At 33.1% G+C, this 13816-nt stretch overlaps 8 protein-coding genes and 1 non-coding gene across 9 annotated transcripts; 5 read left to right on the top strand and 4 right to left on the bottom strand.

Annotated features, from left to right (window-relative positions):
* Positions 1–38: 38 nt before the first annotated feature.
* Positions 39–248, top strand: ATP19 (F1F0 ATP synthase subunit k; the record flags this gene model as incomplete). The annotated part of the gene is made up of 1 exon (XM_041553129.1): positions 39–248. The coding sequence occupies one exon, from the start codon at positions 39–41 to the stop codon at positions 246–248; it is 210 nt and encodes a 69-aa protein (XP_041409063.1).
* A 206-nt stretch (positions 249–454) lies between these two features.
* KABA2_13S05764 (uncharacterized protein) lies at positions 455–4378 on the bottom strand (the record flags this gene model as incomplete). Its single annotated transcript, XM_041553128.1, has 1 exon — positions 455–4378. The coding sequence occupies one exon, from the start codon at positions 4376–4378 to the stop codon at positions 455–457; it is 3924 nt and encodes a 1307-aa protein (XP_041409062.1).
* Positions 4379–4663: 285 nt separating this feature from the next.
* Positions 4664–5179, bottom strand: KABA2_13S05742 (uncharacterized protein; the record flags this gene model as incomplete). The annotated part of the gene is made up of 1 exon (XM_041553127.1): positions 4664–5179. One exon carries the CDS (start codon positions 5177–5179, stop codon positions 4664–4666), a length of 516 nt encoding a protein of 171 aa, XP_041409061.1.
* A 1102-nt stretch (positions 5180–6281) lies between these two features.
* KABA2_13S05720 lies at positions 6282–6353 on the top strand. The gene has a single exon. It is a non-coding gene; the product is annotated as a tRNA-Glu (tRNA).
* A 115-nt stretch (positions 6354–6468) lies between these two features.
* On the bottom strand, positions 6469–7323 carry DSC2 (Dsc2p; the record flags this gene model as incomplete). The annotated part of the gene is made up of 1 exon (XM_041553126.1): positions 6469–7323. One exon carries the CDS (start codon positions 7321–7323, stop codon positions 6469–6471), a length of 855 nt encoding a protein of 284 aa, XP_041409060.1.
* Positions 7324–7555: 232 nt separating this feature from the next.
* PEX8 (Pex8p) lies at positions 7556–9307 on the top strand (the record flags this gene model as incomplete). Its single annotated transcript, XM_041553125.1, has 1 exon — positions 7556–9307. One exon carries the CDS (start codon positions 7556–7558, stop codon positions 9305–9307), a length of 1752 nt encoding a protein of 583 aa, XP_041409059.1.
* Positions 9308–9573: 266 nt separating this feature from the next.
* Positions 9574–10281, top strand: PRP38 (U4/U6-U5 snRNP complex subunit PRP38; the record flags this gene model as incomplete). The annotated part of the gene is made up of 1 exon (XM_041553124.1): positions 9574–10281. One exon carries the CDS (start codon positions 9574–9576, stop codon positions 10279–10281), a length of 708 nt encoding a protein of 235 aa, XP_041409058.1.
* Positions 10282–10570: 289 nt separating this feature from the next.
* Positions 10571–11854, bottom strand: UPF3 (Upf3p; the record flags this gene model as incomplete). Its single annotated transcript, XM_041553123.1, has 1 exon — positions 10571–11854. One exon carries the CDS (start codon positions 11852–11854, stop codon positions 10571–10573), a length of 1284 nt encoding a protein of 427 aa, XP_041409057.1.
* Positions 11855–12344: 490 nt separating this feature from the next.
* Positions 12345–13763, top strand: THP1 (Thp1p; the record flags this gene model as incomplete). Its single annotated transcript, XM_041553122.1, has 1 exon — positions 12345–13763. The coding sequence occupies one exon, from the start codon at positions 12345–12347 to the stop codon at positions 13761–13763; it is 1419 nt and encodes a 472-aa protein (XP_041409056.1).
* Positions 13764–13816: the final 53 nt, after the last annotated feature.

Here is a 13816-nt window from a genome sequence, read left to right as displayed (position 1 = left end):
AACTAAAACGACAAAAATACAAACACAGTTCAAGAATAATGGGTAGTGCATATAAGATTTTCGGTAGAACATTCCAACCTCATCAACTGGCTATTGCCACGTTGGCCACAGTAGCCGTCATTGCTGCTCCTAATCCATTCGCCGCCAAGAAGCCAAAGGTAGCTGAAATTAAGGCTGAATCTGCAGAGGAAGAAGCATTCATTAAGGCTTATATTGAGAAGCATAGTACTGAAGCAAAGGCAGCTTAAATTTCATTTATTTAATGCTTCTCTCTATTCTCTTTTTTATTTTTGTGAATCATTTTCTGCATTGCTTCTTTCTTTTTGACAGATTCCCCATTACAACAATGTGTGTATATAAAAGTACAATAACCCTCTTATTTAGTTTATGTCTATAAATATTCTACATAATTAAATGAATATTCTTAATATTATTATTATGACTAAGACTATGACTATTTACTGAACCACTCTAGTTTGGCCTTGAGCGAAAAGTATGCTAAGAGACGGTAAATGGCTGCAACGCAAATTGCAATACCTAGGTATTCTGAAACGTTAGTCTTTAGATTATAAGAATCCAGCACGTCCTTACCAGTTTTGAATTCACAAGAACCATCCTCTAATTGGCCACCGTCCTTACATGTTAGTTTTAAGTCATCTGGGAAAGCCATATTAATAATAATCATGGATGTGTAACCAACAGGGTTTAAATAATTGAAACCCCTAAGCACTCTCGACATATTTAGGGACATTAAACCAGACATTTGAGTACCAATAGATAATAGGACAGATATACAATTCACAACAAACCCTGGTCTGTCGAAAAATGTGTTAGTTATAATTCCAAGAGCTTCGCCACAACCGGTTACTAAGAAAGAACAGTACACAGTAGCAAAAAAATTACCAGCTGTTCTTGGTAAACCACAAGCTAGGACCGTGAATACAGCATAAATAATAGATGCAAATGCTGATAATGGCAATTCTAAAGTCATATATGAAAGGAAAAATGGGCCAATACCGTACACATTATCCTCGAATTCTTTGTAGAAATAATCTCTTTCTTGTGGGTAACATGCTAAATTGGCTAACATGCCAACAAAATATAATGAGGTAGATTCTTGAGCAAGACCTAATCTATTCGTTACCCCAACATAATTTCCTTTCAATGGAGCAAAATATAAGGCAAAAATAGCACCAAGTCCAGGAACTTGGGCAATTCTAGCCATTAAGGAATCAAAGTCTCTTAAAGTAGTAGTTAATTGTCTCTTAACATTGACGTAGTAAGCTAGGCCTACATTACAAGGTTTTCTGATACAATCACCGTATGTTGTATGGAATAAATCCTTTGTCATGATACTCAATTCGTTGGTATTCTTTTCAGCCTTATTTTGACTCTCTGTATCCCAATTAGTTAATAATGACTCCACTCTTTCTTTGGAAACCTTTTCATTTTGATCATTTTGAGTGTTAATTGAGATTAAATCTAAGAAGTAATCTGCCACATTAGTCAATTCAGGGCATTGGTATCCCAAATCAGAGAAATATTTGATCATTTCCTTTGGAGTACCATTGAATGCAGTTCTACCAGATTTTGCAAGTAATAGAATATTTCCAAATTTATCAAATAATTCAGATCTCGGTTGGTGGATAGTCAATATAATTGTTTTACCGTAGTCATCAGCAAGTCCTTGTAAAATTTCCAGTATGGTTGATGAAGTAAAACTATCAAGACCTGAAGTAGGTTCATCTAATAGAAGAATCGGCGGATCATTCAATAACTGGATACCCATCGTAACTCTTCTCTTCTCACCACCACTGATACCTTTGACAAATTCATTTCCAATAATAGTGTTTTCACAATGTTTTATACCAAGAGCACGAATCAATTCTTCACTTTTAGCTTCACGTTGCTCAGAAGTTAAATGATGTAATCTTAATGCTGCAGCAAACTTGAATGTTTCTTTGACCGTCAGCTTGGCCAATAAATGGTCATCGTCCTGTGACACATAAGAACATATGTTTTTAAACATATCTTCAGAAACCTCAGCATTATTGAATAGAATGGAACCTTTCTTTGTGAATTTTGTAATTAAGTTAGAATGTACTCTTGCCGACATCAAGTTAAGTAATGTTGATTTACCAGATCCTGATGGACCCATAATTGCGTTAACCATTCCAGGTTTGAAATTAGCACTGACAGATTTTAGAATTTGTTTTTCTTCTTTCTCGATAAATCCAGATGCCCATTTATCACGATTCAATCTTGTGAAATTAACCTTTAAGTTAATATCTTTCAAAGTCACCGCAATTTCATGTTCATGACGACTTGTTGTGGCTTCTACATCTTTCTCTTGGCTTTTTGAGTCGAATATTGATGAAAATGGATTTGATCTATTTTTATTTTCATCTATTTTACTATTGTTATTTGTTTTCTTTTTTTTCTTGGATTTCACCTCATTTTGTAATGTAATATCTACTTTATGAAGATACATTATTACGATACCAATAATCGTGAAACCAATAACCCAACAAAATAGAATAATAATTGGAACCGTTCTCCAATTACGCCAAAATCCGAAACTTTCAATAATTTGATTACCCATGCAAGAATCTAGTGTATCTCCTGTACAATATTCATCCGTGAAGGTATTAGATAACAATGCACCATAACCATACCAAGTAAACGCAATGTATTTGGTCCAACGAACATATACAGGCATAACCTTAGCATTAACGAAAAAGCCACAACCCATTGATAACACAGTAAATGATAAATTACCTACTAATGAGGCCTTAGAATAATCTCTGGAAACAGCAACTGATAACATCGCCAATGCAGAACAACACATTTGTGCTAAGAAATTTACAGAAAATTGAATGAAAAATTTTGTAGCATTTGCTTCTAGACCAAACATGAAATAACTGATGGTGGTATAAGTTAAGGTCATTAATATATCATCAGATAAAAATAATGAAAGTTTTCTTGCAACAATGAAGGCAACAGGTGAAACTGATCCCTCTGCACGTTCTCTATCAAATAATGCAATGTCCTGTTCACAAAGTCTATAAGTGTCAAATAGTAAATAAAGGTAACATTGTAAAATGACTGATGAATATAAACAAGCAGATGTTGTTCTAAGTCCACTTAATGAAGTCTTATCAGGTTTATAATAAATCCAACCTGAAACTGTACTAATAATAATTGGTTCTAAGAACGTTGCACCTAAAGTGACGTAATCTGTCACATTCAATCTAATGTTTCTTCTTGTTAACACTGCTACTTGTTTCATAAATGGTAGACTAGTAGTCATGTTTTGCACTTGTAGTGGATCCATATGATCAATATTTTCAAATTTTACAGTATCCTTTTCAAAAGTATGCCAATTTTCTACCAATCTTTCCAATCTTTCCTCAGTTAATTTTTGTGCATCGTCAGATCTGCCATCTACACTTGATAAATCAACAAAATAATCTGCTGGGTTCACCATATGAGGTACTGTAAATCCAATTTTTTCAAAATATGGTATAGTGTCTGACATTTTATCGCAATATACAACATTCCCTTTAGATAAAATACAAATTTGATCAAAAAGAAATAAGATATCAGATCTAGGTTGATGGATAGACATAATAAATATCCGGCCATCTTCTTTTGCCATTTTCTTAATAGTTTTCACCACTAGATATGCAGAATATGCATCTAGTCCAGTAGTGGGTTCATCCAAAAACATAATAGATGGATTAGCTACCATTTGAGTTCCAACACTTAATCTTCTCTTTTCACCACCAGATAAACCTCTATGTGTACTATCCCCGACCATCGTATCAGCACAATCTTTAAGGCCCAGCTCATTAATTAATTGTTCTACAATTCGTATTTTCTCTTCTTTTGGTTTATCTAATTTTAAATCGGCTGCAAACATCATGGTCTCTCGACAAGTCAGTCTTGCAGATAACACGTCCTGTTGTGGAACATATGACATCTTTACATGTTTCTCCTCAGTTTCGAATTCAGTCTCGGATTCATTCTCTATACCAGTGACTACTATCTCTTCTTTGCTATTTATCTCATTATGACGTGGAGATGACGATGAAGTGAATGAATTATCCATAGGTTGTTGTTCTAGCACATACTTAATAGTACCTTCCGTGGTAAGACCACCACTTATCTTTGATGCTAGCACGTTTAACAGGGTAGTCTTACCAGAACCAGAACCACCCATAACAGCCATAATCGACCCACTCTCTAAATCCATAGAGAACGAGTCTACCAGCTTTGTATTCGACTTGGACGCTATAATTGATAGGTCTCGTACATGTAATCCGATTCTCGGTACCTTTGAGAACGATAAGTTGTTCTCTATCAGAGTTTGAGACATAGTTCACTCTTCACAAATATAAGTATCAAAGCTATATACTTCTAACTATCTTACGCTTTCTTTAACTAGAACCAGAAACTAAATAAAATCCATTGTCATACAGCAGAACAATAAATAAATAAGTATATATATATATATATATATGTGCGTGTATGCTTTCTAAAATTAAACCTTCGAATCTTCACATTGTTGCCTTCGACCTGAATATCAAGTTGCCAGCCTTATGTTACCTGATTCAAATGAAAAGATGCATTCATTTTACAGTGCAACAGTGAAAAATCGTTATCAAATTTCATAATTTATTACTTCTTCTTCTGGTTGTCGTTTTTTGTCCTTTGAAAAGAGCGAAGAGACTGAAATTTTGTTTCTAAACGGTGGTGTGTTCTGCGGTTGTTTCTTCGGTAAGAGAAAGTTTTGAATATTTCGTTTAAGGTACATCGATCTTCCAAGAATAAAAATCGATGAATGAATGATGAAGCAGTTTTTGTTTCTGTGGTCTGAGGTGCTTGTCTGTTCTGTCTGTTTGCAAAGGGAAGGATGATGGTTGAGACCTTCGTATGTTAGTCGGCTCCTATTTGGTCTGTATGCCATTGAAGCTGGGGTTTTGAAGGTTGGCGTATGCCAGTTCATGAGTGTTTCCTCTTTCAGAAGATTTGCCGTCAGTGCTATAATCGTACCAGTAGCATTCTGTACAACATTTTTCTTTACTGTAGTAAAGGTGAACTCTTCAAGTTTGTGGAGTTTGGGATTCTTGGATTCTGGTAAAGAAGTTCTAGCTATGAAACAAGTATATATATACATATAGTTCTACTGTTATATATATATCCAGGTGGAATAGTAAAATATCAAGTTGGTCATATTAAACATAATATAAGAATCTAACAATAGAGCGACCCCTCAGTGAACTAACAGTAGACTAACCCCTCAACAACTTAATTATAGTAATTAAACTACTATCTAATGAGCTGATAATTACAACCTGAACCAACGTATATAAAGAGAACTGTAGAGAATCTGAGATAGAGTGTTTGCCTCTATTAGTCTCTTCAAGCTTTAGTTCTTATTAGGACGTTTTAGATATCTTGATTCCAGATAGTTCCTGTCGTAAAGGTATTTCTTTACCTATTGAAATTAAGTGTTGTGCATATTACTCTTAATTTCTGACAAGAACATTATTTCAGTTATGAATATAATGTTTCTCCTACTTCTTTTATAATTCATATATAAAGAATAAACAATTTGATGGGAAAATTTAATATTAGACATCTTCTATTTAATGGAACATATTCTATTATATTATAAAATCAACTTATAGTCGTCTGAATTTTTATATCTTATATAAAATATATATAAAGTAAATTATGGAAACAATTATATTCATAAATGAAATATTGTTCCATTTATATATGTTGGATTATCATTGTCGTGATTATAGACTCACTCGACAGTGGCGTAAGTAATCTATTATTAAGTTGTTGCGGGATAAACCTATCAATAGATCATTGCGGGATGGACCTATCGTTAGATCATTGCGGGATGAATCTATCAATAGATCATAATCTTGGTCATTATCCCTCTTATAATATATTTCCGACAAGTATGTCTGCTTCAGCTCATTTTTTGTCTGGGTGTACGACAGAGACAAACACCCAGACATCGATCTTGATCACGTGGTAACAAATGTCACCAGTATTCGTACACAAACAATACTTTGTGGATGGAAATTGGTGTTCTACTATTTTCAAGGAGTACATATTTGAGGGGAAGGATCAGATTACTCGCAAAATGGGAACTGAATGCATAATATTATTTTATGTAGAAGTGCTCCCAGAACTGGCCGAAGCACGTTGAAATTAATATTTCTGAAAATAGCATATATATTAAATTTTTTCATCGATTACTATCCGATATAGTGTAACGGCTATCACATCACGCTTTCACCGTGGAGACCGGGGTTCGACTCCCCGTATCGGAGTTTTTTCACCTAAATTTTTTCTAAATTTAAGTCCAATTTTATCTTGATCGTTGTTCATTTTAACTTCATTAGTTTACTTATTTTATTCAGTATATCGTTATATATATTGTTTTTATTATCTTCTAAATGTATCCAAAAATTGTACTCCTAAGGATCGTTCAGGTTCATCTGGAGCTTCATCATCGGGATGTACATTTTCACCTTGTATGCCATTTAAGGCATCTAACTCAGTTGTCTGTTGCTGGGATTGTATCATTCTGTATCGACTACTCCCACTTAATGGTGTATCTAAATGTGAAACATGGCGTAGAAATGGTAATCTCCAGTTATCAACTCCAGGAAGTAATCCTTTTTCCATAAATATACCTATTATCCAGCAAATTAACCCACAACCAATACCTACTAACCCTTGATTTAATAACAATAGTATGATAGTAATATTTAAAAATACTTGGTTGTTGATTGTCCATCTAAAACTGCTATTTGAACTCTTTCCAAACCATGGTTGTGATAAACTTAAATTGACTTCATATAATTGGGGTGTGTATTGTTTATAGAAATGGAACAATGCTAAAACGGTTGGAAGAGTCCCTGTAGGAAGTTTATTCCATATTATTGCAGGGAATAACACGTTGACAGCAACGTTGAGTAATGATAAGATTCCAGTTGTGTATATCAGTGTCAATAATATAACATTAATATATTTATAAGAACCAAACAATCTCTCTACATGGCGATAATCATACCAGAGTAATAACAAAAGCATTACATCGCTTTCATTAACTGCACAAAACTGGTATATGAAAAATCTATAATATTGATGGTATTGATTAATGAATGGATCGTACTGGGCCAAAAATATATATTTGTCATTTGTCACTGCCATCAGGAACGGTACGACAGCTGTCAGAATCATGCATGTCCTAGTAACAGGGTAGTTGTGTAATCCAGTTGGATTTTCTACCGACATCTTTGGCGTTGTTTTCTCTATATATCTTATTGTGTTTATCTCTTTGTTTCTAATATTTGTAGTGTGTAGAAGTATAGAATCTTGTTAAGTTAAAGGGTTTCTTTCCTTTTAAAAAGAATAAAAAAAAAGTTTAAGGCAGATTATTTTTATTGAATTTTCAGCGATTGAGTAATATCTAACTGAGATATAACAGTAAGACGAGTCATACTAACAGGGTCTGTATCATATTAAAATGGACTCCAACAATATCAACCATCTTATTCTACTCTTAAAGTCCTGCAGTTCACAGAATATCAATGCGGTTCCTGCAGTTTTAAATAACCTCGTGTATTTCATCCCAAGGATTCAAATAGAATCAAGTCTGGTAGATTTAGTTTATGCATTCGTTGAATCTCCTTTATTGATACATATTAATCCGTTAGAGCTATTTGAAGCTGGGCATGCTATTTTTAAATGGAAGTTGCAAATTTCCGAACCTACAGTCAGTTTGCATGACTTTTTCAGTATTTGGAATGATTGTTTCAATCTTTGTCAATCCTGGACTTTACCCAAATTATCTATTTTATGTGGTATACTCACAATGAAAAATGAATATGATTCTTTACAAAAAACATATTATGTTGATGATAGTGGACAATTGGCCAAGATATTTCAAAGTTGGAGAGAAGATATTTTTATACCATTGTGGATTCATTTATACAATCAAAGTATGACCCAGGATCTAGATTTGACTGAATTACTAACATCCATATATGCAACTGTCTCTGCTAGAATAGATTTACGAAATAAGAATATGAAACCGTTGTGGAATGTGATAAGTCATTCTTGTATAAATGTTCTGATTAAACACGTTTATGGGGAAGCTTCTAATGATTCAAAGGGTACTTTCTATTCAGATAATATGAATCATTTGGCAAGAATATTACAGTTTTCAATGACGGAAACTGAGCCTCATTGCGCTTCTGATATTTTGGATGATCTGATCAAAGTTTCCCTGGTTTTATCACAAAAGGAATTTAATAGTGTCATGCCAAACAAAACATATGATATTCCTTTCTACTCAAGACGATTTATTAGTATAATTCTTGCGATACGGGGGTGTCTAGAATCAAGAAACTTGGTTCCTACTGAGTGGTACAAGAAATCATTGATTATCCTTTATTATTTGAATTTTATTGCAGATGATTTTGGTACGGTTGGATTTATGTCATATGAGTTTGTTTACGGTATTTGTGTGGATGGTCTATTAATGCATAAAGACGTTACCGACGTTACTCTGTCATTGATTGACTTATTTCAAAGCCATTTCAACCCCTCATTGAGATATCCCAATAAGGTTAATGATTCTAGGTTAATATTTCTTCTAGAGTATATGGATACTATTAATAAAAAAATCCCTGATTTGGATATCAAGTTTGTTACAAATATAGAATTTCCAATAGTTAGTAGTCACTTAGTAAGTAGAATTCAACAAATCAGAGAAAGTGCCCACACTACAATGATGTCATTACTGCTAAATACATCACGCTCTGTAAACTTTTTGCAGTGGAAGAAGGATCAAGTACATGATTATACCTCAATGGTAATCAGCCAATATAATAGCGGAATGCTAACCAACGACCAATTACATATAATTTTTAAAAGTATTGGATGTTCTCTGCCATTAATGCAGACAATAGATCGGGACATGGTTATGTATGTATTACATGTGCTTTACCGTGCCATTGTGAATACACCCCTAAAGAATCCAGCTCAACGCGTAGAACTTATCAAATGCCTGACACTTCAATTACCGTACTGTCATCCAAGTCACCTATCGGATTGGTTGGATAACATTCTTCAACTTATCACCCAGTCAAGCCTGGACGGGCAAGCTACAAACGATATTCTGAATTGTACTTGGGATGTAATATCTACTATGCATAGCGACATATCACTGAGATGGTGGTATACAAACATGACATCTGACAAATGTCGACTCTAATAATTCGTATGTCATTCAAATTTCATAATATAATATATCTATATACTCTTATTAATTAACTTGCATTTTATTTATATTCTCCTTTATGTTGTTGACACTTCTAAATGAAGCGATGACTTCGAATTAAATTTTTCAATATAGAAAGAACTCAATAATTAGAAGAATAATTGATATCGTTCTGCAAACTCCCCTCCCAATTTGATACATAAAAGAGAGCCAGCAAGAGAACTACACTCTACTATTTAAACATATGAACAAAGCATCTAATGTCGTTTGATTTTTATGTGGAATCATATATTTCTTCGAAAGAGCTCAATCATCAATCAGTATCCTTGGTTATACCAAGATTGACAAGAGACAAGATACATAACAATGTATATTACAAAGTCAATTTGACTGCACCATCACTACATTGTGATACATTTATGGGTCTTCTAAAGGTAATTGTAAGAGATTTTGGTACACTAAAGGGGAAATCAGTCAATCAAGTTCACATGTTGGGAGGAATGATGTTCAAATGTATACTAATGAAACTTGTAGAAATACGACCTACCATAGATCAGTTAATAGATGTTATTGAGTCTAATCGAGATTCTGAGAATTTTGATGATAAATATATAGTTGTATTGCTACTTACTTATATTCGTGTCCAATATTACTATCTAGGTGAAAAGAATGATCTTGCAAAACGTTTAAAAAAATTGTTTAAAAAACACCTGTTGGATTATAGAAAGTTGAAGTCTTTGGATTTATATGAGGACTGTACTGCTATATCACAGAATCTGACCATCTCTATTATCCATGTGGATGAAATTCTTGACCAATTGATTACTAAAGATGATATATGGGGAATTCCTTTAGGCAGATGCAACTGGTGTAATGTTTATGCCAGTGACTCTGATAGTGACTCTGATAGTGACTCTGATAGCTCCACGGACGATTCTGAAGACAGCAATGACTCTATTGATGGCTAGCATACATTTATATATATATGTATATGTATTTATATAAATTGTTTCAGTATTCACCTCTTCCTGATAGTTTAATGCAGAGGATATATATCTATGGATAGATAGATAAATGGATAGATATACGATATTACATTTAAGCCCTATTCTCTTTTGAAATTAATCTTAGGCATCGTTTTCAATAGCCAACATTAGAAAGCTGCGAATGAACCACCAAAATTATTACAAAGGAGCAGCACACAAACGATATTGAACGTAATAACTTCAGGCCAATAATGTAAATGCAAAGTTATCATTATTTATCCCTATGTTTCAGTAATTTGACAGGTTGAGTCCTCGGGGTATGTTCTACGTTATCTGAACGTTTGGCTTCTTCTTCTTTAGCCTTTCTTAACAACATTTGCTGTTCTCTAGCTTTATTAACCATTTCGAGACGTTTTTCCATTGCAAGGGTTTTTTTCTCCTTTTCTTGCAATATCTTCATTCTATTCTTCAATTCTCTCTTTCCTGCCTCTTCCAAAATGACTATATTTTTATTTTTATCTTCTTTCTTTAAAGTTTTATCTTTCTTTTGTTTACTTTTTTTCTTAGATGTTTTTTCTTTCTTCTTCTTTTTGGATACTGATCCTGAATCCTCTACTTCATTGGCCTTCTTTTCCTTCTTCTTCTTTTTCTTCTTCTCTTTCTTCTTTTTCTTCTTTTCATTCATCTTATTGACATCAACACCTGATAATTTGATCATAGCCAACTCAGTCTTTTTCTCTATAAGGGCATCTATTTTCTTCTCCTTGGCTAGTTCTTTCTCTAATGATTTGAAGATACTAATATTATTAAAAGCATACGAGGAATCATCTTTATCTCCCATAAGTTTAATTGTTTTTAAGAACTGTTTAAATATCGGATCATTTTCAATTGTACCCTCCAACTTTTTACTATGCTTTCTATTACTTACGTTAGAGTTGCCTAATTTCTTCACGTATGGTGATACCTTCAAAACTGGATTTGACACGTTGTCTTTATCATCAATAAATGTCAGAGTTCTGACATTATTACCAAACTCCTTCAATTGTTCCATTAAATTAAATGTAAAATAAGCTCTTGAATACACTGATTTTTCAAATAAATTGTTTGCTATAGATCCATGACGATAATAGTTGTCTATTATTCCAAATGTTGATAGTTTCTTGTCCTGGATAACAGGTTTTAAGTTGTCCATAAATTCTTCTTCCGTTAGATTTGGAGGTAAATGTCTAAGCACCAACTTGAACCCTTGATCTGCATCCCGTCTCACCTTGTTACGTGCTTTACTTTTATTGTTTCTACTATTTTTGGTTTTATTTTTTGGTTTCTTCTCAGAAGGCTTCTTCGTTTGACGTTCAGAGGGTCTTTTATTCTCTACAGTAGGAACTGTTTTATTATTGGTTTCAGAAGAAATCTTCGTCACATCTGATGATTGATCAGGTGCATTATCATCTATCTTCTTAGGTTTGTTCGTCTTTCTTCTAAAGTTTCTTCTTGGCGGCCTCTTGTTGAGTTTGTTTGGTCCATTTGGTTGCTCACTACTACCACTGCTTGACATTGCCAAATTTGTCTACTATATGATCTATTTTGATTTAATAAATGTTCATGGGTTAAACTAGCAATTTAGTTCTATTAATTCGGCTGGTATTAACAGATTTGTAAACTCAATTGGTGAAAAACCTGAGCAGATTTCACCTTCTTCTCTTTGATTATCTGAGTTAGAGACAACAACAACAAAACGGATATTATTATTCCTTTCCTTTTATAATAATCTACTGAGAATTTATTGTAGAATTCACCGTTTTCCTTTTCCTGCTTTATTGTAATTTAAAGGTTTATATTTGTAACAAAGATTGAAAGAGTTTGTTGTTCGGATGACTTCAAGAAACAAAAGTGAAAAATTTATTAAATAAGTATAATATCGGAATCTATATATGTTGTGAAGGGAACATAAATATTGGCACAGAAATTATTTATAAAGCTCTTTAGATATCATAAAACAAGACTGGTCCTCAATTTGAACAAATTGTGATCGTGACCCAGAAGGAATGAATTACAACTTGAACACATTTGTGTCTGACATTCAGAACCAAAATTATGCCATTCTCAACCTAGACCTGAACAAGAATGGTCGATTGGTAGCCATTTTGCAGAACCAATTGAACAATAATGGACAAGCTATGGACGATAAATCGATAGAGGAATATGTTGAGTCTCGGAACTTTCATGGGGGAAGATGGACTCGTTTTAACATTATGATAACGTCTTTTCTACAATATTGCAGAGACGTCAACCCGTGGTCCTCATGGGATAGCAGTGATCTTATCTTTAAATACTATTCAGATTTAAACAATTGTCTACTAAATGATTCCTACCCATGTGAGGCGCTAGTCCCTGTTTTCATAGAGGTTACTGAGTTTATTATTCCATTGGCTAGGGAATTAGATAACCATTATCTTGAGTTGAAAATAAAAAAACATCAATTCTTATCACATACTTCGATGATTATTTCGAAACTTTTTAATAGTATTAAATCAAATAGTGAAAACGTAACTGAAATTTTTGAACAATTGCCTCATAAACAACGTATTTTGTTATACTTGGTAAATAAATTGAATAATATTTATTTCAGAATAGAATCCCCACAGTTATGTTCTAATATATTTAAGAATTTTAAACCTAAATGTTCGTTAGCTAATTTTAGTCAATTTCCAATTAATGAACAGATAGAATATAGATATCTTTTAGGTAGATATTACTTGTTAAACTCTCGAATATTGAATGCATTTGTACAACTGAACAACTCTTTCCGTTTATTACTTGGTTTAACTTCGATACCAAATGTTAATCAGACGCCTCAGTTGCAGAGAAATATTAAAAGGATACTAAAATTTTTGATTCCGACTGGAATTTTGATAGGTAAAAGGTTTAGATTTGATGTCTTATCTCATTTCCATCCAGAAATGGTAAATATGTATTCAGAATTACAACAAAATATAAGGTCTGGTAATTTGCAAAAAGTGAACAATTGGCTAAAATTATACCAAGCAGATTTGCTAGAGGCAAATTTACTACTTATTCTTTTAGAAAAATTGCCAATGGTAACATATAAATATCTTATAAAACATTTAATTGTTGAATGGTCATTATCGCAAGGTTTTAATAGACTCCCATATGATTTGGTTTCACGAGCTTTAAGGTTATCAATCGGTAAAGATGACTATTTTTCACTTAACGATTCTACTACTACGATTACTATATTTAATGGTATACATTCTAGTGATAACGTAGAGAATGTTCTCGTGACTTTGATCAATTTAGGGTATCTTCGTGGGAATTGTTTCCCATCCATGAGACTTTGCGTCTTTAAAAAGACGAATAACATCAGTGATATAATGCCAGCTATCGAAGAACGGATAACGAGTATGTTCCCATTGAATGATGATGATTCTTGGCTAGAGGATTAGTCCCGTATAAATTTCGATCAAATCGCATAGTATATATATATATATATTGTAAT

The sequence above is a fragment of the Maudiozyma barnettii genome (assembly GCF_903064755.1).
Source record: "Maudiozyma barnettii strain CLIB 1767 genome assembly, contig: KABA2_13, whole genome shotgun sequence".
Classification (NCBI taxonomy): domain Eukaryota; kingdom Fungi; phylum Ascomycota; class Saccharomycetes; order Saccharomycetales; family Saccharomycetaceae; genus Maudiozyma; species Maudiozyma barnettii.
This window is presented reverse-complemented; position numbering and strand designations above follow the sequence as displayed.